Source organism: Mastigoproctus giganteus, chromosome 5 (genome assembly GCF_048544385.1).
Source record: "Mastigoproctus giganteus isolate SK-2022 chromosome 5, ASM4854438v1, whole genome shotgun sequence".
In the NCBI taxonomy this organism is placed as follows: Eukaryota; Metazoa; Arthropoda; class Arachnida; order Uropygi; family Thelyphonidae; genus Mastigoproctus; species Mastigoproctus giganteus.
This window is the reverse complement of record NC_143579.1, coordinates 15,375,692-15,398,878: the sequence shown is the minus strand read 5'-3', so window position 1 is coordinate 15,398,878 and position 23,187 is coordinate 15,375,692. Positions and strand designations below refer to the sequence as shown.

Below are 23,187 nucleotides of genomic sequence, written 5' to 3'. Positions count from 1 at the left end.
TGCAGCAAGAGACAATTAGTCTTAAAGGAATGCCTGGCTTGTGCACTTTCGGTAGGAAATAGAAATGGGGGAGCTGGCAGCCTGTGGCGTGTAATTGCCAATGTGTTGATTCGAAATCTTCCTGGACTTGAACCAATCATTAACTCATTTATTTACTTTGGATTCCAATCGCTCCAAGACTTTGATGGGAGGGGTCCTGCACCAGTTCACAGACGTTAGGATTAAGTAGAAGAGAGAGCTTTATGTAGATATTCAGGACAATCCATCACAACCATACGGCGTCCTTTTTTGGCAGCTAGAATGACGATGGAATTGTCGTTCCTGATAGAATTAAGGGTAGCATGTCAGCGACGGTTGGTTAAGGAGTTTATGGCGCATTAGCATCTAAGGCTATAATGCAACAAGTCAACGTCGGCGACGATTGAGATTGGAGGCAGTGGGGCCGACACGCTGAAGAATTGAGGCTGTCTTAAAGCGAATTTCATTCGCAGTATGTTCAGGAGATGGGTCAAGGATCTCTACTCCCATAGCAAGTTGTGTGATTGGAGGCCTACGCAGTAGAACAGCAAACTTCAAACCGAAGGAGAGGAGTCTGGTCATCAGATAAGATTAGAAACAAAATGCTTGTTGCTGAGTTTTAAGACAAAGTGAGAATTGTCCGCTGAGGGATCTTTGCGGGTATTGGAAGTATGAACCTCTCAGAGTAGACCAACAAACTTATGCTGCTGGCATGAGTGGTAAATATAAAATTTTCAGATGGCATGGGAACAAAGAGTGAATCAGGTTTCAAAAGGTTAATGGAGAAACCAAATCTCTGAGTTCCTGGATAAGTCTGGGCTTGTGGCTCTCTGCAGCTGTAGGTGTAAGTAGGCAATCCATACTCCCAAGGTTCAAATGCCAAAGTTGACACAGGCACGCTCCACATGGACATGGTTGAAGGTGTTTTATAACGGAAGCCTTTAAGTATGATGCGATGTGATTTGCATCGATGTGTGAAGGAGATGCTTTTTGTTTCTAGCTATTGAAATGGTTTTCTGCAGTTACAATGTAACACTGTAGGTATAAGGGCCATGAGTCGAACAAATGAAATTAAAGAGGCCCGTAGTACCGGGTTCCATATATGAGAAAAAAATTCAGTGTGATCGGAAGATGAGTTTAATAAGTAATTAACAAGCACTTTCGAGATTTAATTTTATCTTCATCAGCTGCATGAATAAATACATATACAGTAAACCCCCGCTATTCGCGGAGGTTACGTTCCTGAGAAATGCGGCGAATACTGAGTTATGGCTCCCATAGTAATAAAGGGGTTCCGTTTCAAAGTATGAAATATATAAGAAAAACTAGTCTAAAATTTTGTCTATGTATGTATTATAGGTAACTTCATAATATGACTATATACATAGTGAAATGCAAGCACATGGCATCGAAATGAAAGTAAGAAACAGTTTAATATTAAATGTAATATTTATTAGAAATTTCAAACAAATCTTTCAAACCAGCACCTTTGCAAGCTAAAACCTTATCCCGCCAGTGCTATCACCAGTTTTGGTAAAGTGTTGATAAAGGAGTTTTGCCCTTTCACAAATAATGAACTTAACTTAATAATGAACTGAATGAATGAACTTAACAAAATTTTATTTTGAGTTCGGTCTTCTATCCACAGATTTAAAGCTTTTCCATTTTTTCTAATTTAACATCACGAGTTACAGAGCAAATTTTTGAAGCAATTAGCCCGTTTTCACGAACACTATGGCGGCTTTTTTTCTTCCGATTTCTTGATTGATCGTACCGTTGACTCATTGATTTTATAATGTTTTGCCACTGAGGAGACACTTTCACCATTAGAAATTTTGTCTAATAACTCAATTTTATTCACCATTGTTATCACCTTCTTTGATAATTTCACATTCACATTTCCCTTGTTATTCGTAGCCATATTTTTGTATTGGTTAGAAAGAACTTGTCCAAATAAAGTCACTTTCTTCCGTTAACACACTCGAAAAAGTCTGTTTTACACTGCAAAATGGTAGATTTATCAATTTTCTAAGCATATCAATTTATAAATTGATAAATTTATTCAATTTTAAAAGCATATAAATTAAAAACAAACGACGAAACCTTCCATGGCAAGCGCATAACACATACCGAACAAGGATTAGCGAGAAACATCCATGCTCGCGATTTTGTCACCCCTCTCCCTCCACCCACTGAGCGCTGTTTTGACCGGGAAAGATAATTTTAGCAACGCCCATGTTTTTTATGGCGGAAAATGTTCACGGCACTTTAAGATTCACATTTTTTCAGGTTTCATTTTATGTTAAATCAACGGCCGCGAATACGCAAATAGCGGGAGTTTGCTATATATAAAAATTAAAATGTTACAAAGGAAATGGCAGAGATGGGCCATGTTGAATGAAAAGAGAGCGTGCACGAGGATATGCGAATGCTAAAGCATCACAGTGTAGGACTAGGTGATTGTTGTGAATGCTTGTTGTGAGGGATTTGTCATCCTTTTTAGGAAATGGCTGGATGAGCAAATTTCCAAGCCGAAGGAAAAACACCTTTGGAATAAGAAAGTGAAAAAAGGCGGCAAAGAACAGGAGTAAGTTCAGGAGCACAGGTTTGAGAACAAGTGGAGAAATGCAATTCATGACCTGGAGCTTTCTTAGCATCAAGATTCGTCAAAATCCTTCTGACACCTTTTTGAAGGAAGACCACAGGAGGCATTGAATGGGGCGTGTTGGGAATGGTGGGAAGTGTTTTACCAAGATCATTAATACAAGAGTTGGAAGAAAAATGGGATGCTAGCAGGTCAGCTTTAGTTGTTGTCACTGTTGTCACTTCTTGGCTGAAGTGACAACAGAACCATCTGATTTTGACAGAGGTGGGCAGAGATGGGCAAAATGCAGTCAATAGCTTTGGCAGGAGACCAGAATGCTCGGCTACCATTAGGGAAAGAAGCAAGTTTTCTACTCTTAGCCTGTTCAAAATCTAGTTTGGACTGATTAATAACTGCTTCACAATTGTTGCGAGCTTTGATGTAGGCAGAAAATAAAACTGAAGAATTGGAAACAAGCCAATTACGATATGCAACATTCTCTTCAACAGCCTTAGCACATTTATTGGAAAACCAAGGTTTAGATAAAGGACAAGATTTTAAAGTGGAGTGTGGAATAAAGGATTCCATTCCTACAAGAATAATTTCACTGACATGATCTGGGCAAACGTTGACATCAGAAGTTTTGAAACAGTAATTCGACCAAGGAAAAGAAATCTCACAGGTCATCCCATTTTGCATTCTTGTAATACCAAACAACACGAGGTTGGGAATAGCCATGAGATAAAGGCTCCATTGGAGAAGACACCATCACCAAGTTGTGATCTGAGGTGACTAAAGGCTCATTCACTTCGACCGTATACTTAGAAGGGTTGTTTGTGTGTAAAAGATCAAGCCCGTTGGCTGTATGGTTAGGATTGTCCAGTGTTCTTGTAGGTAAATGAACAATCTGTGCAAGGTCATTAGTAATTGCAAAAGCCTCAGCATCTTGACCAGTTGGGTAGGTGTGACTAGAAAATGGAAGCCAGCTGGAGTTGTGAACATTAAAATCACCAAGGAAAATTACCTCACTGTTAGGAAAGTTGGACTGAAGAAAGTCAAGTTGCAAAGAGAGGAAGTCAAAGAGCTCCAAGTGATTAGTGGAGCTGGGAGAATAGTAGAGACAACAGATGAATTTGACAGAATGAGGTAGAGAGATTTGAAGCCAGAGAATATCGAAAAGAGGAGATTGCAAATTACCAAGTCTCTGACAGGGAATATCGGAACGGACATATGCACAAGTACCACCTTTGAGGTGAAATGAATCATACAGTGAATAATTTGGGCAACTGAGATGAGCAGTAGTTGAATCAACCAATAACTGAGATTCTCTCAGTAAAAGTGAATGGGGTTTGGCAGACTGCAAGTGGAAATGTATATCGTCGAGATTGGAACTGAGACCACATATATTTGTGAAATTAGCATTAGCATTAGTAGAGGCATTTGATGCAAGAAAGCAAGCTTCAGCCAAAAAAAAAAAAAAACCCACTTCCACTTCACCCCTCTGTTCGTTCAAAATACCTGTCCAGCTGAGCCTTAAACTTATTTAGGCTATCAACCTCCACCACAAGGGATGGAAGTCTGTTCCACCAACCAACCACCCGCTGGCTAAAGGCAAATTTCCGCACGTCTATCATACATCTGTCTTTCCTCAATTTGAATTTATGCCCTCTCAGGTGATTTTTCTGAGCTAGAGGAAGAATCCCATCAGCAATGGGATTAGAATGAAATGAACTAGTAGTGTTTGGGAAGTTTAGATCCTTTTGCAGATAAGCTTACTCTATTAGTTTGACAATTCATGGTGTATTCAATAGTAAGAAAAAGTGGGTAGGCAGGGACATGCTGTATGAAGTAATGAAATTTTTGGATATGGCGTACACATGGTAAGAATATACCCAGATCCTTGACATAACGTGGCCTCCACGATGCCCCCCCGCATACACACTACTCGGACTTCCTCCAGTCACTATCTGGAGGGAGTCCAAGTAGTAGCAAGATTATACACTAGCTGATCTGGAAGCCTCCTAAAGAGTTACCAATAGGTTTGGTACGGTGTACTGACTAGCGGCTGTCCTACAAACAGCATTTTACAGCTGTACCCTCGAAATGTAAGGAAGACTGGATCTCGCCATGATGTTCATCACAACCTCAAAAGTCATCAGTCATACTGCACGATGGAAGAGATGGGGAAGGGTTGACCAGAACTTAGCTCTGATTGCCATCGTTTGAAATGCTGTAACACTACAGAATCCACGATTGGATGTAACCACATGCCTCTATTGCGGTTAAAAACGCTATGACAACCAGATGTGCAGTGACTCAGATCACAGTCGTTGATAGTAGGATTGGTCAACCACCTCAGTAACACGTCTGGGATTGAAGTTGTGTTGCATCGACCAATAATGATCTGCAACTGCAGAGTGTGCAGAGTCAGCTAATCAGATGGCCCTTTTGTGTTCAGAGGCGTGGTTTCCCCCATATAGAAGCTGCCGCTATTGTGGCATGTGATGTGGTATATCACACCGCTGATTAATTATAGTTGCACTGTATTCATAACTTTTTTGAATGGATATGCTATTTTTTTTTTTTTTTTTCTCTGCCAAAACTGTTCCTCTGGCATTCTTTAAATACCAACACTTTCATTTAGATATAAGCTACACTAGGCTTGTGACAATACTGAAGTTTCACAACAAATACTTGAGGGCTTCAAAGTTCTCCCTTCTCTATTACTGCAAGCAAGAGGAGGTTTGCTGTTATCTGTATGGACGTACTTTGTTTACTGCTTGTTTTCCTGAAGATATACACCTAATAACTGACAGCCATGGACACTTGGTAACTGTGATAATCTGTGGATTAGCCACAGGGTTATCGTCCCACCAACAACTTAGTCATATATCTTTGTTCCTCTGTAACTTGGAACATCCTGCAAGCAATCTGTTAAAAAAATAATAATAAAAAATTAGCAGTATCAATGATCCCTCCACCCACCAACTCAATAATACATCTTGGAACTGTAATGAAACTGTCATCTTTGTATCTCCTTTTATAAGGTGTCTCAGATGCACAAAATTACACAATACTGTTCAATGAGCTTGCTTTTTAATATGATGGTGGGATGCATAATATAAGAGAGTTCAAATTTATTTTAGCCAGTATTATCCATAATACTTGTCAAAATGACTCTTACCTCACACCTGTAGCAAGTTACGTGGAAGCTACGATCCAATGCAACCACTCTTACAGTTTCCTCTTGTCCAAGTTCTGGCATGATGGGCTGTTTACAAACACAGCAACGAGGAGCAAATTTTCTGAAAAACATTACAAAAGCCATGAAAATAATTAGATATAAAGGTCATCAAAAACAAATGTATGGTTATATTTCCATTAACTGATATTTAAATAAGCCACTGTCTTTCAAATTAGTAATTCTATAATAATATTTATTGTTGGACACTGACAATTTTATTCTACTTGACAACTGATCGAATGGCATATCCTTATAGAATTTCTCTAGGGCAGATTGTATATAATACCGTATGAGTGTAGTTTTTTTTTTTTTTTTGAGATAAAGATAACATATATGCATGGAAAACTACAGTAAATATTGCCCAGTAAACACAGTATACAGTAAAAATAAAATTACTGCGTATATTTTGAAATAGATAGTATGAATCAGCTGTAATACTCAATATGTTCTACGTTGATATTAATATCTGTAAAATAATTTGAGCCCAAAGCAGATTCCATCGTTGAATATTTATAGGCATTTAGAAATGCCTATAAATGTACTCTAATGTAAGTTTTCGATTTTTTCATTTTAATTTCTGGAGAGTATCACATGGAAGTTTTCTACGTACTATATTGAGGTAAACTCCTCTTATTATTTTACAAATATTAATATCAACGCAGAACGTATTGAGTATTACAGCTCTGATTCATACTATCTAATTCATTTTTTAAACTCTAATTGACTATTTCATTCACTTCCTGTCTCTCCAGGTGTAACCTATCGATACACACAATTATGGGAGATTTTTTGAATGGCTTGGTGCAAAATTACATTAAATCAAAACTAAGATACTCGGCCCAAAGTTACCATATTTATTTTCTAAAATATTGCCTTCAAAACAACATCATTCCGAAGTTTTCCAGAGTTAATTTAAATCAAAAAATTTCAGGCAGAAAACAACTAACAGTGGCCACATCGCGTAATATTGTTAAGCTTGCCTTAAAATCTCGATATTCGAATAAACAAAAATACCTTTCCCAGGTTATGAAGGTTCGCGATAAATTAAAAAAAATTATCTACATCCGAACGATTGGTCTGTATTGAAGACCTCCATAGATTTGCGACGGGAAGCACAGGCCTCAGAAATAAAAAAACAGACACGTTAATAAATTGCAAACATTATCGGATAGGTCAAGCCTTCATGCGAATTCTAACACATTGTCATGGGCTTGCGACGAAGTACATATGAGTTCGGTGACAACCCCCACACAGACACACAACATTCTACTACCACATTGTACTACCACAGAATACATCAGCTAGTTCACGAACACCGCCTCACCCAGTATTCAACGAACCGACATATCAACAGGTTACAAATCTTTCCTCATGTACGCTATCACAAGACCAGATTTCATTTTTATCCAAAGGACTAAATTATCATTTGCCGCCTCGAAAACTAACTAAAAAACAATGCGTAATTGAAAATGAATTTGATTTCGTAATGTTCCACAAAAAGATTTATTTATTCAACAAGTTAACCAAGTAGTGAATAACATAAAAGAAATGCGACTTCCTAAATTGAATACACAACTGTTCAGCTTTACGAGAACTTCGGGGAAATAAGGATATTATTATACAGAGGGCAGATAAAGGAGATACTGTGGTAATACTACATAAACCCGATTATATTAATAAGTTAGATTCAGTTGTTTCAGATACCTCCACTTATCTTGAAGTAGACCCGGCACTGTTTACCAATTTGGTCAATCAATACAATAAATCGTTAACCACGTATCGAAAAAAAAACGACTATATTACTATGGCTCAGTTAAAGGAATTGAAGGCCAGAACATACAATATTCCTGCACTTTTCAGTCAGGTAAAATTACACAAGACTGAATTTCCTATTCGACCTATTGTTTCCTACAGTAACTCGGCATTTTCATCCTTAGCCACACAGGTATATAGCATTATAAAACCTTTTAGACAGGTAATACAATTTGGGATTAAGAACTACGTTACATTATTTAATAATCTTAAAGACTATTAAATAATAAATAGAGTATCATATGGAAGTTTTCTTGTAGACTTGGCGACAATGACAATTTATTCTCACTAGATGTTACCTCGTTATATACGAATGTAAACGTTGAATACACATTAGATATTATTTGGGATATGTTAAATAAAAACTGGACACCAATTAATTATATGAAGCTACCTATTAAGGAAATTTTTCGCTTAATTAAACTGTTAGTTGAGGCCAACTATATCATCTTTTGAGGCAAGGTGTATAAACAAATTTTTGGACTGCCAATGGGTTTGAGCCTGAGCGGCTTACTGTCAGAGATCTATCTCTCAACGATTGAGCATATACATTTGACACCTTTTCGACCCTGTATCACATAATATGGGAGGTATTTAGACGATGTTCTAGTTATTACTGATAGTAGTACTATCCAAGACATTTTACAATTTTTGAATATTCATTCTAGACTCAAATTTACATTGGAAAGGGAGGATACGGATACAAAGTCATTAAACTTTATAAATTTCACGCTTACTCGGGACCCGAATAGAATCCAATTTAGCATCTATCGAAAACCTACAAACACCGGTATGCTTCTACGTTATAATAGCTATCACCCGTTCACCTACAAAAGAACAATTATCTTTAATCAATTTCTAAATACCTATAAATACTCAACGATGGAATCTGCTTTGGGCTCAGAAATACAAATATTAGGGTACAGGCTAAGGATAGGATACAAAATACTACACCAACCAACAATAGTAATATCAAAAAATACTTTATTTCTGTCCCATAGGTTGAACAGTGGCACAAACAGCTTAATAGATTCTTTAAAGATACCGAATTTAAAATTGTGGCCAGACCAATACGGAAATTACACACTATACTGAACAATCGCTCGGTTCTTTCCGCATTTGCAACACAAATTAATGATCTGGTATACATTTCTTGCGGTGATTGTGACTCGTCTTAACAAGGTTCGATGCAATTTTCTCTGAATATTTGTGTAAATCAACATGAAGCCTCAGTTCATGCTTCTCGTTCAGCAACATCAGAATTAGCCTCTCATGCCATTAACGAAAAACATACTTTTTTATTTAACGAGACCAAAATACTTAATATTCAACATAATTATACATGACTATTAATTGCAGAAACCGTAGAAATTAAATTACACAAGAATTCTGTTAATGTTCGGCGGCGATATTTGATCTCCGATGCGCGGACCTTTACGCACATGCGCGAAGACAAATAATCATTTCAGGTTCAACCCTATTCAGTAATTTTCATTTCTGTGATCACGACATAGGGTCGAAAAGTGTCGTCAGCTACGGGAAGGAAAATCGTTTTGAATATTTTCTTTAGATTCTTTTTAATTGCGTTAAATTGGTTTTTTAATTATTTATTTTTTACTCTAGTGTAAGTTTTCGATTTTTTCATTTTAATTTCTGGAGAGTATCATATGGAAATTTTCTACGTACTATATTGAGGTAAACTCCTCTTATTATTTTACAAGTACAATTTGAAAGGAAAAGTAAAATATTTAGCTTAAGTGGCTTCACAGAATTTATAATGTTGAGCATCTTGAACAATAAAACCGTTACCAAATTGGATAAGAAATCTGTGTATGCGTTGTGAAAGGCTATAATCCTCTGGGCCATTAAATTTTTTTTTAGTTGCCCAATAACGAAAACCTAGAAGTTCTAAAAACATTCAGTAAATGTTTTTAACTAAACACAGCCGGAAAACGGCTGGTACCAAGTAACGGTACTGCTAAATTTGGGAGGTGTGACTAAACCAACAATAAAATTACAAAAATGGTCTTTTTTTTTATTCTTTTTTTTTATGTAAAACCCAAACCGTGCTTGGGTTGGAGGTTGAGAAGACGAAAGAAGATATTTGTTGACATTGGACGAACTTCTGTAGACTGTAATTTTCAGGAAATATGTATGAAGGAAGGTTATTCCAGAAAATGGCAGTTGAATGAATAAACGAGGAAGATGAAAAGTTGGTTCTGTGAGTTTGAAGTTGGACAGTAAATGGACGTTGGCTGGTGGTGGCACATGTTCAGACCATTTCGAAAGAGAGAGCGGGAATTATAGAAGCCAATTCAGAAGAACAGTGCCCATGGAAATATCTATAGAAGAGGCATGCAGCAGAAACAGTATGTCTATGAGACAGCAAGTGGAGTGACTGTTAGAGATGAATCATTAATTAACCTAACTGCCCTCTTCTGAACGGAATCAAGAAGTCTGAGAGAGGTTTTGGGGGGCACCACCCCAGATGTGGGAACAATATTCCATGTTAGGGCAGATGTGCGATTTGTACAGAGTGAACAGCTGTTTGGAAGAAAAGTGACGCCAAGAACGAAAGAGAAAACAAAGTTTTTTAGATGCAGAGGAAGCAATATTTGTAATGTGCTTGTGCCAAGAGAGATTAGAAGTCAGGGTAATCCCTGACAAAAACTGATAGCAATAATGAAACTGTTTATTTGAAGTCCTAGAAAATCAACTCATTGAACTAATTGTGCACTTGCATTATTACAGCCTACCACAAAGTTGCTAGTATTCACGTAAAACTTAGCATGTTTGACAAGGTGTACCAGGACAGTAACTTGCGCGCGCGTGTGTGTGTGTGTGTGTAACCCGTGGTCGTCATGTTGAGATATTGTAATCATCAATAAACTTTAAGGCTATGGATTTAATCATGCAAAACTATAAATTTTGGTGCTTCATATGTTTTGATAAATTCAAAATTCATAAGGTTGTGAAGCTACTTTTGAATTAGCAATAGTTATCATAAAAGTAATACAACATAGTCACTATAACATTTGAACTGGGCATTACAAAATAAATCAGATTCTGATTTAATTTAAAAATACATATTACACACAAAACCTACTTGTGAAAGTCATCAATGCAGTGAATTTGGTTTGTTGCATCAACTGTAAAAGGAATACCATCCAGACATTTTCCACAAACTACACAAGTAAAACAAGCAGGATGATAGGGCTTCCCTGTGGCACGTAGGATCTGTATATTAAACAAATTTATTGTAAATAAAATAAACAAAAAATAAAAAAGCTGTTTATTTGTATGTGAATAAAATTTACCAGATATCCAGCCTTACATACCAGAAGGGTTCACAAAGATCTTAACATAATATACAAGGTATATATACCAGCCATTCTGAAACTTTTTGGTGTCAGGACCTCTTTATACTCTTAAAAATTATTGAGGACCCCAAAGTCTCAGTACAACGTCTTAGTATTATTATGAAAATAGTTCTGACTTCACGGACCCACTGAAAGGGTCTAGGGGACCCCCAGGGGTCTGTGGCCCACATTTTGAGAACTGCTGATATATACAATACATACATAACTATAGCATATGCCTATAATGACACAAACAAATATTACAGTGCAAACATTAAATACCAATGATAAACTATTAGGCACTAATACAAAGCAATGCAAAAAGCAGTAGCAGCAATTATTCCAGTGGAAAACTGTGAAGCATTTCACCTTTTATACTTTTTATCATTCATAAATAGTGAAAGATTAATCATTAAATGCATTAACAAGGTCCAAGGATAGTCCCAGAAAAGTTAACCTTCTAAACGGAGCATATCTAAAAGTCACACCATTTGTCACATATGAGTCCTCTATGATACCATGAAATATTTTGAATAAAGCATTTTTATGCTTTATATGCTGATGGGAAGACCAGACATTTGTTTCTGAACCTTTTTTGGCAAAGGTATACCCTTGGAAGTTTGGCAAGGTCCTCAGGTTCCCCTAAGATTACTATTGCCATTGAACACTAAGGGCAGTTTTTCGGTTTTTTGCATGTGTGTGGGGTGCATTATAGTAGATGCAAAAAAATAAACACTACTCTTAAAAGCTGTATTATAGTGGATCCAAAAAAAAATAATCACTACTCTTAAAATCTGAAACTAAAAAAAAAAAAAAAAAAAAAAAAATTATTACTAATATTCCAAATTCCTCACACAGGTCAACAGTGCATGGCAATATCACCATTAAAAAAGTCTTACTCAGTGAATCTAATGAGAGACCTGCTACGGCAGATCTTCGGCGATTTTGCTGAAGTTAGGTGTAAAAGCTGATAATTGACAGTGGATGTCTGCTGAAGAGTCAAGTTTGATTCTCTTGTTTTGGTTTTATGTCACAATATTTGGCAAACCCACCCACATTCACATAAATAAGTCGTCACAAATGGTAAAAGTTTACGAACTGCTTTGTCCAACAAACTAGCCCAGAATGAAGATAGTGGAACACTACATATCAATCGGTTCTTCTTCTTCTTCTTTTGTGGTCAGGTCAGAGGAGTTAACATTATTGAGTCAACTACTGAACAATTTTCTTCAATATTTGTTAAGTTCAGAGAATTAGAATAAACTGCAAAATTCATTAAGCTTGCAGACAGTGTAAAACTACCCGTACTGAACCTGAAAATGTTTCAGTGGATTGACCTGGATGATTTTGAGATGCAACTGATTGATTTTCAGACCAGTTTCAATTTGGAGCCAAAAATTTATTGACCTCAGAACTGATTTAGAACATACTGAAAGAGAATGATTAGTGATGGGATTAGCAAAGAAAACTGCAAAAAACGAGGTATTAAAAGTTTGGAATTCCATTCCTGAAACTTTTGTCTGTTTAAAAAATCTTGCAACAGCATTACTAACAATTTTCTCATCAACATATTCGTGTGAATTGTTGTTCTCAGTGATGAACTTTAAGTCTAGTCATATGGATGAAATTAGTGCTGCATGCATAGCTCTAAAAGTTACAAAGTATAAGCCTGATAAAAAGTATCTGTCGTCAATGATGCAGAAACAGAAGTCTCACTAATGATTAATATACTTACTTTCCTTTAGTTTTGATTTTTTTATATTTATAATATGAGAGGTTTATCATTTTATATTAAATTTGTTCTGTAAGCTAAAAGTTACATTTTTTATGAAGAATTTTCTTTTAATATCTTTATAAAAGCATCTTTGAAATAATGTCTATTATTTCTGTCTTTTTTTTGTTATGCTTTTGTCAAGTAAAACGTGTATGTGAAAAATAATGTATACTGTGCAAAATTCCAAGGGGCACGTGAGGGTAGTTTTTTAAAAGGATTTAGGGGATTGGCATGCACTCTTAAAAAGGCTTGCCACCCCTGCCCTAGACAAAGTCGATGAATCTCTGCAGTTTACTTGAGTTGTTTTTCTTGTAATTTCAGCTTTACAATCAGTAAGAAACATCACAATTTCAGAGCATAACTCAAAGAATCTCATCACACTTTACCTCAACTCAGACAGAGTGCTTCAGGGTAAAAAAAAAGTAAGCAGTCACATCTCTGCCAGAAAAGCCTTGTATTTAAGCCCCTTGATTTCACATAATTGACGATTTCTATTAGTGTCTTAAAAATATCTTTCAGATTTGTTGGAATGTTTTTCACAGCTAAATTTTCCCTGTGGAGCACACAGTGACTACTTGAACAGGTAGAGCGTGCTACTGCATTGATTCTTGTAACAAGCTGAAATGGGACCCTGCATAGCCTTGGCACAGTCAGTATTAGACATCAAAACAATGAAGTTCATGAGCACAAAAAAAGCTGTTAATATTTTATTAAGCTGTTTATTTTTTAAAACTATATCTGCTGTTGTAGTGGTTTTCAAATTGTCACAAGAATGCCTTTGCACAGTTCACCATTATACAGGTATCAAACAAATACTAACAGTACAGCTAGGCTACTGATATCAGTGCTCTCACCAAGTTACAAAATAAGGCGACAGCTTAAGTCTACAAATGAGCTCATTGCGAAGATCGACTGAGCTAAGTAAATTCTTATTTTTACAGTGTCATTAGAGAAAGGCACCTGTTTTATTTTTGCTGATTCAGTGGGTCCAAATATTGTCTCACACAGGTCAACAGTGCATGACATTATCAAATTTTCACCAATATTCTGGGCCTCTCCTTGACAAGCAATGAGACAGCTCACTTTCAGTGAGGCTTCTAATAATTCTTTTTTATGACTCAAATATAGAAATATAGATTTCACCAACAGTCTTTTTTATGTAATATTTCTTTTTCTCTTTGAAATAAGCAATGGACTTACCACTACTTATTTCAAAGAGAAAAAGAAGTATTACATAACTGAGATTTGAATGGACTTAACATTCAAATGTCAATCATTTCTTTAAAAATATTTCACGAACAGAGTTTCATAGTTATTGCCGAATTTCTGTTCACATATTACACACAGAAGGATTTGATCTTGCTCATCAGCAACAACAAAAGAAGCCATATTTCAAATATTCATTTTGATGTTTTTTTTTTTTTTTTTTTTTTTTTGTTCTTATCTGGGGTTGATCTTGCTCGTAGATGGACCTGGTGAATGGTCATGATTAAAGCTGCCACTTGGTCTGTCAATACTGAGGTGTTCTCTCGACTCATCACATCTTTTCTCAGGATTTTCTGCTGTCTCCAAAGAATCTAACCTTCCCTTTGTTTCTCTTACTAAAAATTTATTGTTGTTGTTGTTGTTGTTGTTTGGGGTTTAATGGCGCAAAAGCAACTTCGGCTATATTGCGCCTGTTCAAGTTTTGTTATTTCCTGTTATATTGTTACTGATTTAACACATTAGATATGATTAGTCAAGTTTATTAAGCTGAGGTATGATAAGAGTTCACTGATGTTTGACTTTTCTCCCACAATGAGTTCAAGGCTTAATGGCTCATTTGAATGCGATTTGAAAGCTGATTGGCGGGCAATTTGGTATCGTGGACATTCTATGATGATGTGCTTCACTGTTAGTGTGGTCAGACACTGAGGGCATTGTGGAGGATCGTCTTTCATTAGGAGGTAAGAGTGTGTTAAATATGTGTGTCCGATGCGAAGCCGGGCGAGGATAACTCTTCATGTCTGTTTGACTGAAAACTTGATTTCCAGGATTTCTGCTGTTGTTTGATTTGGTATAATTTATTGTTTGTTTGAGATTTCCAGGTCTGCGTCCATATATTTTCAGAGGCTTTTCGATTGATGTTTTTAAAGTCATTGAGCGGTATTTTATGCAAGTGAGAATTTTTGTTAGATGGATGTTTTGCAGCATCATCCGCACGTTCATTGCCGAGTATTCCAGAATGTCCAGGAATCCAAGTGAATCTGACTCTTTGTTTGTTTTCCCGAAGGTGTGATAAGGAGGAAAGAATTTTTCTTACATACGGATGAGATGGATGATCTTCTGTCTGTAAAGCATATATTGCACTTAATGAGTCTGTGAAAATAATACTTTTTACGAGGGAAGTTTTGGCAATGTGATCTAGGGCGAGACTTATTGCAAACAATTCAGCACTAAAGATACTGCACTCTATTGGAAGAGACTGTGAGATTATGTTGTTTGGCAATACAACAGCAGCACCAACGTGTGTGGCCGTCTTGGATCCATCAGTATACAGATGAGAATAGTCAGAGAATTGCGTTACATAAGAGGAATGGAGCTGTTTTATATGTTGGCTTGGGATATTGCTCTGTTTCCATTTTATGAGGAACATGTCACAGTCTACTGAACTGATTTTCCATGGTGGAAGGGCTGTGGGGGTATCTTGGTAGATTTTATCCATACTTAAGTTCAATTGTGAGAGTATTTCTTTTAGTCGGATACCTGCAGGTTTGCAGATATTAGGTTTGTTCGTATACAAATTTTCCCATTTCGGTTTATACAGATATTGCCATGTTGAATGTCCAGGAAGGCTTTGAACTTTCGCAGCATAGTTCATAAGAAGAACTTGTCTACGAAGACTGAGTGGGAGTTCATGGATCTCTGTATATAGGCTATACACAGGTGAGGTACGGAAGGCTCCTGAAATAACACGTAATGCATTGTGATGAATTGGATCTAACCAGTTTAACACACTTTTCCTAGCTGAGGAGTAAATGGGAGAACCATAATCTAATTTAGATCTTATCATTGCACGATAAACATGCAAAAGTGAATATCGATCTGCTCCCCATGTCATGGCTGATACAGCTCGTAGAATGTTTAATTTCTTTAAGCACATTGTACGCAGATATTTTATGTGTTCTAGGAAAATCTCCACGTGGTATCGAACGCCTTTTCAATATCAAGGCATATCATTACAAGGTGTTCGTTTCAGAGAAAGGCATTGCGAATATTTGATTCAGCTTTTGTCATTATGTCTATTGTGGATCTATTTTTCCGAAAACCATATTGACTAGGACTAAGGAGGTTATGGAAGTCAAGAAACCATGTTAACCGAGCGTTCACCATTTTTTCTAAAATTTTACCTAGACAGCTAGTGAGCGCGATGGGACGATAATTATATGGATTTGAATGGTCCTTCCCAGGTTTTGGAAAGGCCAGTACAAACGAATGTCGCCAAGAGTCTGGATATGTATCCTCAAGGTATATCCTATTATATAGCAGTAACAGCATGTATAAAGAATTTTTATGGAGGTGTTTGATCATTTGATAGTGGATTCCATCCGGACCTGCTGCACTTTCTTTAGATTTAGCTAGGGCTTTATGCAATTCATTTATAGTGAAGGATTGATTGTATGAAATCTCATGAGCTGCATGGAAATTAATTTTGTATTTTTCCATTTGAGCTTTATATGTTTGAAAGATTGGTCTGTATGACGTTGTTGCTGACAATTCCTCAAATGTTTCTCCTAGTAGATTTGCAATTTTTTCTGGATCAGTTATGTCATGACCTTTCCAGCTTATGATCGGTTTAGGGACAGTTGCATATTTGCCTGAAATTTGTCGAATTTTGTTCCATATTATTCTGCTGTCCATATTTCTATTAATTTTGCTTGCAAAAGATATCCAGGATTCTTTCTGAGATTTCCGGCGTATATAGCGTGCTTTTGCTCTGGCTTTCTTATATTTTATGAGATTAGTGGTGGTGGGATACTTTCTGAATTGATTCCAAGCCTTATTTTTTTCTTTCTTTGCTTCCAAGCATTCTTCACTCCACCACTGCTTGTAATGTTTATGAGACTGGTGAGCTGTCTTTGGTATTGCAATGTTTGCTGCAGAAATTATTTGATTTGTGATATGAGTAACAGCATTATTGATATCAGTATGTCTTATGATTTTCTCATCTAAGGAAGCAGCATATTGGTATTTTTCCCAGTTTGCTTTGCAAAATTTCCATTTTATACCTCTTATAGGTTGCTGTACATCATTTGCTAGTAGGTGACAAACAACTGGGTAATGATCACTGCTATAGGGATCATCGGAAACAGACCAGTCAAGGAGAGGAAAGAGAGCTGGGGAACAGATGGTGAGATCAATTGCAGAGGTAGTCCCTGTTGGTAAGTGGACATGGGTGTGAGTACCTGTGTTTAAGAGTGTTAGGTTCCTATTATTTATAAGTTTTTCAATCATCTGTCCTCTTTTGTCTGTACGAAGTGATCCCCAGATGATATGATGCCCATTAAGGTCCCCCATCAAACAAAAAGGAGATGGTAATTGTTCAATTAAATCCTCAAATTCTTGCAGTGTATATGCATGATTAGGTGGAAGGTAGAGAGAAATCATAGTCAAGGAAATTCCAGTCACGATGCATACTGCGACTGCTTCAAGGGGTGTTTGTAGCTGAATATGCTTGGATGGAACATTAGTCAACAAGAATGGCGACTCCTCCATGACCTGTATTGGTTTTTCGGTCTTGCCTATATAGATTGTAGTTCTTGATTGAAATACTTATGTGCGGAGTTAGGTTTGTTTCTTGCAAACAAATACTTGCAGGAGCATATACGGAAATTAGATCTTTGATATCGCTTAGATTACTTCGAAAGCCACGACAATTCCATTGTAGAAGTGTACGCATTATTTGGGTTTAGTACTTGATTCAGATGACTTACGATGAGCTGCTTGTTTTAATCGATCTGTTTTGATTTTTTCTTTTCTGGGGAAGCTTGGTCGGCCACCACTGTCCATGTCATCATTTGCGTAAAGTTCCAGAACTGGTTCATCTTCTTTCTCCTTCTCATCAATATCCATAGTGTCAGTATTTTTTTGTGTTTTTTCTACAGATTTGGTGGAATTTGTACTGCTTGTTGGTGTTGGATCTTCAGCATCTGGTGGGATTACAATGGGTGTATTAATTGCCTGGTCAACTTTTTGTTTTGTTTGTAGAAGAAGATTACGTGCCCAATCTGCTATTGAGATGTTAGGTGGGACTGTGATGTCAGTCTGTATTGCAATTACCTTTGTTTTCTGCACTGTAGTTGCTGGTGTTGCTGCTGTTGCTGTTGCTGCTGCTGCTGCTGCTGCTGCATATGATCTCACTGCTGGAAGTAGTGGTATCTGCTTTTTGGCTTCTTGATATGTTATCTTATGTTCAGTTTTATATTTTTGAACTTGCTTTTCTCTTTTCCATATATTACAGTCTCTGGAATAGGCAGGGTGGTCTCCTTTGCAGTTTGGGCAGCGAGGAGACTGTGTATTGCATTCTTTACAGGTATGTTCTTTTGAGCCACAAGTGGCACAAATAGCTTGTCCTCTGCATACTGTTTGGGAATGGCCATATTTTTGACATTTGAAGCATCTTAATGGATTGGGGATGTATGGTTTTACCTGGCAATTCAGGTACCCGGCTTTGACTGATGATGGTAGAGTTGGAGTACTGAAAGTAAGTATGATGGTGCGGGTTGGAATGAGGTTTCCATCCTTTTTAACAAGGATTCTTTTGGCATGTATGACATTCTGGTTTTGTAGCTCTTGTACGATTTCTTCTTCAGAGCTGTTTAGGAGGTCCCATTCCACGATAACCCCTTTAGATGAATTTAAAGTGGCGTGTGGAGTGACTTTGATGGGAATCCCTCCAAAAGTTTTGGTTTCAAGAAGAAGCTCAGAATGTCGATGATTTGTCGATTCTATCAGAAGGTCGCCTGATTTCAAGCGGCGAACCATTTTCGGTGGACCAGCTATATGTTCTAGACACCTTTGTATAACAAAGGGAGAAAGTTTAGTAACTGGTTGGTCTGATAGGGAATGAATAATTAGAAAGAGTGGCGAGATGGTTTGGGTCACATCTTTCTTTTGTCTTTTGGCAGTAGATGGATTAGGATCATCTTGCTGCCGATTATGATCAGTTTGATCCATAATTCCAGGAGAAGTCTGGTTTGTCAAGTCCATTTTTGCTCCTTTTAGCCCTGAAAGGATGATTTTTCCTTTCAGGTTTCCGGCCCCACCACGGGGAGGCAGGAGCAGTGCCACATAGTGACCAAGCGGCTGACGGATTAGTTTGTTAGTAAGAAAATGGATAAATATCCTAAAAAAGAAAGGTGACTTTCCTTCCTGGGTTCTACTTAAAATCTGCTAAGTGAAGAACCACTTACAATGAACTGAGAATAAGTGAGCGGCTAGAAATGAAACAGAACAAAATCACTTGGAAGGATCACTTTAGAATTCGCTTAAGAAAAATCGCTTGGTCCCTATCGCTTGGCACTTGGGGCCTAAAAATTTATTCACGATTGGACAGTGTGAAATAAAAATTAAAAAGTTACACAGGAAAATCACCACATTGCTCCAGCACTAACTCACAACACAGACCATTTTTGGGACTTGTATCTACTGTACATCCATATTTCTAAAAGGAGAAAATAGCTAAAAATTGGCTGTATATTTGCTCTGATATATTCAGTATTCAGTTGCCTAGTAATTTTTGTAAACAGGACTCATCAGTGAATAATGTTTATCCAGTTTTTCCCCTCAGCTGGAGATGCAATAAAAGACTATTTCAGTGGAACACTAATTAAAAACAGGGGGATACAGCTACTGTTCGTCAAGTGCAGTACATTAGTTACAAAGTAAATTTTTGCAAAAAAACAGCACGACATCCTTTTGTCCCCTATAAGTTAGTTAGACTGGCAAAACTGCTAAGGGCTAAACCAAATACAGCAGACTCTCAATTAACTGGAACATTTCAAGACTCCAAATTAAAAATAAAATAAATAATCAATCAGAAATCAAAAAAATTCAAGTAATAACTAGAATAGGTATAAACAGATATTTTGCAAGTTTTACATAAGCGACAAGCAGCACCTCCATAGCCAGGTAGGCAGGAGCAGCAGTGCGTAGCACACGCTTCTTGATTAGACCGAGTTCGAGCCCGTGACAACCAAATACGGAGGATGCAGAAAGGTCAGAGAATGACCACCGCATATCCTCGGAGCAATATGGCCTTAGTTCTTAATGCTCCTAAAAACCAAAATAACAACAACATAAGCGATAAGCGGCATTATAAGTCATCATTGGAAGATTATTAGTGTACCTATTAATCTTGCAATCCCTGCTGTCTTCACACCTGCTGCTCAAAAAAAAAAAAAAAAAAAAAAGAAAAGAAAAAGACCAAGCGTTTAGTTTGTTTTAGTGTGTCACATCGATTGTTGTGTTCCGCTGCAGCGCAAAAGGACAAATTTTGTTTCGTTATTTATGTCAGGGATGTCGGAATTATTTTTATATTTTTTTTTTTGTTTAGAAATCGCGAAAATGATGGGTAAACGCAAAAGAGTTGTGTTTTCAGTTAAACAAAAACTTGAAATTATTCAAAAGTTTGAAAACGGTGCATCTGTTAAATCTCTAAGGAATCATTATAATAAGGATGTATCAAAATGGCCAAACATTAACAAGTATCATGCGGAATTCAGATTTGTCAATAATAATACAGTAGCAATATGTTATTAGTCATTCCCGAGTTACGTAAAACTCGACGAAGTAAGAAGTCCTGGAATACATCTCTTGCATATGTCGGGGACTTTTGCATTTTTGGATTAACCAGGAAATCGATTATCCGGGATTTGTTTTTTGCCAGCTATCCAGGAAAATCGAGAGTCTACTGTAAAAATATACATGAACTGACAAGTGATTTATGGAGAAATCACATGACTTAACTTGGCACTATAATAGGCCAGGCATTTTGGTTTTGAATTAGTTTCCTCAAAACACTAAGTTCTAGGGCATTAAGAAATAAGCAACACAGTAAAATCAGAAAAATTTCTTAATTAGCTAATAAATATTTTACTAAAACTAAGCAAACGAAAATCTGCCATTTTGGATGCAATGCCCGCGGTACCTCCAGGGGGTATATGTGTACCCTACCCTAGTGAAAACCACAGGAATAATGGAAATAAATTATTTAAAACTGGGCACTTAATGTATTCAATATCTTGTATATCAACTATACTGGGGATATAAGAAAAACAATACAAAATTTTTAATTATTTTTTTAATTATTTTTAATTATTTAATTATTTTTTAATTAATTTTTTAAAAATTAACATTAAACCAGGATTAAAAACCATCACAAAAGCTATTAAATATTATCATAAGCATATAATGCACACAGAGGTAGCCTGTAGAATATCTTTTAAGCATATATAGCAAAAATATATTTTTAAACTTATTTTAAAATTTAAAAATAAAAGTTAAGAATAAAACTTTAAAATAAGCCTTTAATTTAAAACATTTCTAAAAATTTAAAGAAATTGAGAGCCAGATTTTATTCCTTCACTTTCTCCAACTTGATTGAATTTTTGCAATCAAGTTGGAGAAAGTGAAGTGAAGTGAAATCAAGTGATGATTCAAGATGATTCGTGTACATGAATCATTACAAATAAAAGTTAGGAATAAATCTGCAAATGAAATGATATATACTGATATAATAATAAAGCTTTAGTATCTTATTTTTTAGTACAGTAGAGTGTCGAGTTGAATTTGATTCTATTAAACGACAATTGTAATAAGTGAAAATCAGAGGTATATTATCCACAGGCTATAAAAATAAAGATATAAAGCACAAATTTATACTTTAATTTTACCTTACCAATTAACAAAATTAAATGATACGTGAAAATCGGAAGAATATTATCCACAGGTTAGCAATATAAAAATAAATTTATGCTTATGTACATAGCTTAATTAATATACATACAGTACTAACTAAACATAACACTGTAATCTGATATTTCTGTTCACTGACTTTTTTTTTTTTTTTTTTAGGGGAAGGGGGTTGTAAAATCTAAAACAAAACAAAACAAAAAAAAAAAACACAAGAGCGTCAATCAATAACAAAGAACATGGCAGATATTGCAACTAACACAATACGATCAAGTGAGATATGGAGTAAAATGTTTACGAAGTTTAGATATGGGAATGAAGAGATTCTGAACATTTACAGAGTTTTATTTTACTGTACTGAAGTTGGCTTCTTTTAAAAGGAAGTGGAAATTTTTAACAATTAAATTGAAGATTGAGATTTTGAACAGACTATCAAATGGAGAAAGCAGGTCTTCGTTAGCATAGCAAGATTTTATGAGGTTGGAAAGTCAACCATAACAGAAATTAAAAACAAGAAAAAATTTTAAAAGTTTGCACTGAAACTTGATTCAGATGATGATGCAAAAAAACTATGAAAACAGCTAATAATCCATTCCTTGAAGATGCTGTTTGGTGTTATTGTAGTTGGGTTCTGGAAGCATCAACAACTAAGGCCATACTGCTCCGTGTATACTGTCTGTAAATTGCATGTTCTATGGTCGATTTTCTGTTTGCTGGATGAAAAACGAGAGTTTTGGGGAGAAAAACAATGCTATCCTTGCCTGAGACCGACTAATTCAGCCATGTTATGAAAAAGGCCCATAAAAATTCCTCTCATCATTGACGTGACTCGAACTAAGGTCTTTTAAACCCATGGTGGGAATGACGGTATTGTACCAACTGTGCTACCCACGAGAGCTAGGTACAAGCAACAAGCTGAACGTAGTCTAACTCAACTACTCTTGCTGAAAAGAGTGAGATCTGGCAACAAAAAAACGAAACCAGTAGCAGGAAGTGATCGTGAAGTTCTACAGTGGACGATGAATACAGAGGTAGCAGTAGTTAAAGGCAAAGGAATGGATTATAACTTCAGGAAAGGAAATTACAATGGCTTAAGGTGCTACATGGCCTCTATTAAACTGGGTAGGTATCTCACAGAGAGTGAATACAATTGAACTGTGGTATACCTTTAAAACATACTCAACGAGAATTCCAAATTGGATGAATAACGAAGTTGCCAGTTACTTGAGCAGAAAAAGACAGCATGGAAAAGTTACAGAGCAATAAAAAGTACAGAAGCCTATAACAGCTACAAATTGATCTGTAATAGTGCCACAGAAAATGTTAGGCTGGTAAAGGCAGATTATGAGAAATCGCTGGCAAAAAGAACAAAGAGGAGGGAAAAGGAATTTTTCACATATATAAATGCAAAGAAGAGAAGAACAAACCAGATCGGACTCTTACG

General features: G+C 36.3%; 1 protein-coding gene across 3 annotated transcripts in view; it reads right to left on the bottom strand.

Moving 5' to 3' along the window:
- The window catches only part of LOC150085198 (lipoma-preferred partner homolog), a 196,447-nt gene that overhangs the window by 14,978 nt on the left and 158,282 nt on the right, over positions 1-23,187 (bottom strand). For all 3 annotated transcript variants that reach the window (XM_090373083.1, XM_090373085.1, XM_090373084.1), the window contains 2 exons: positions 10,765-10,895; positions 5,787-5,907 (listed from right to left, as the gene is read on the bottom strand). In XM_090373083.1, the coding sequence (XP_090229209.1) occupies positions 5,787-5,907; positions 10,765-10,895 (252 nt within the window). The remainder of the gene's footprint in view (positions 1-5,786; positions 5,908-10,764; positions 10,896-23,187) is intronic.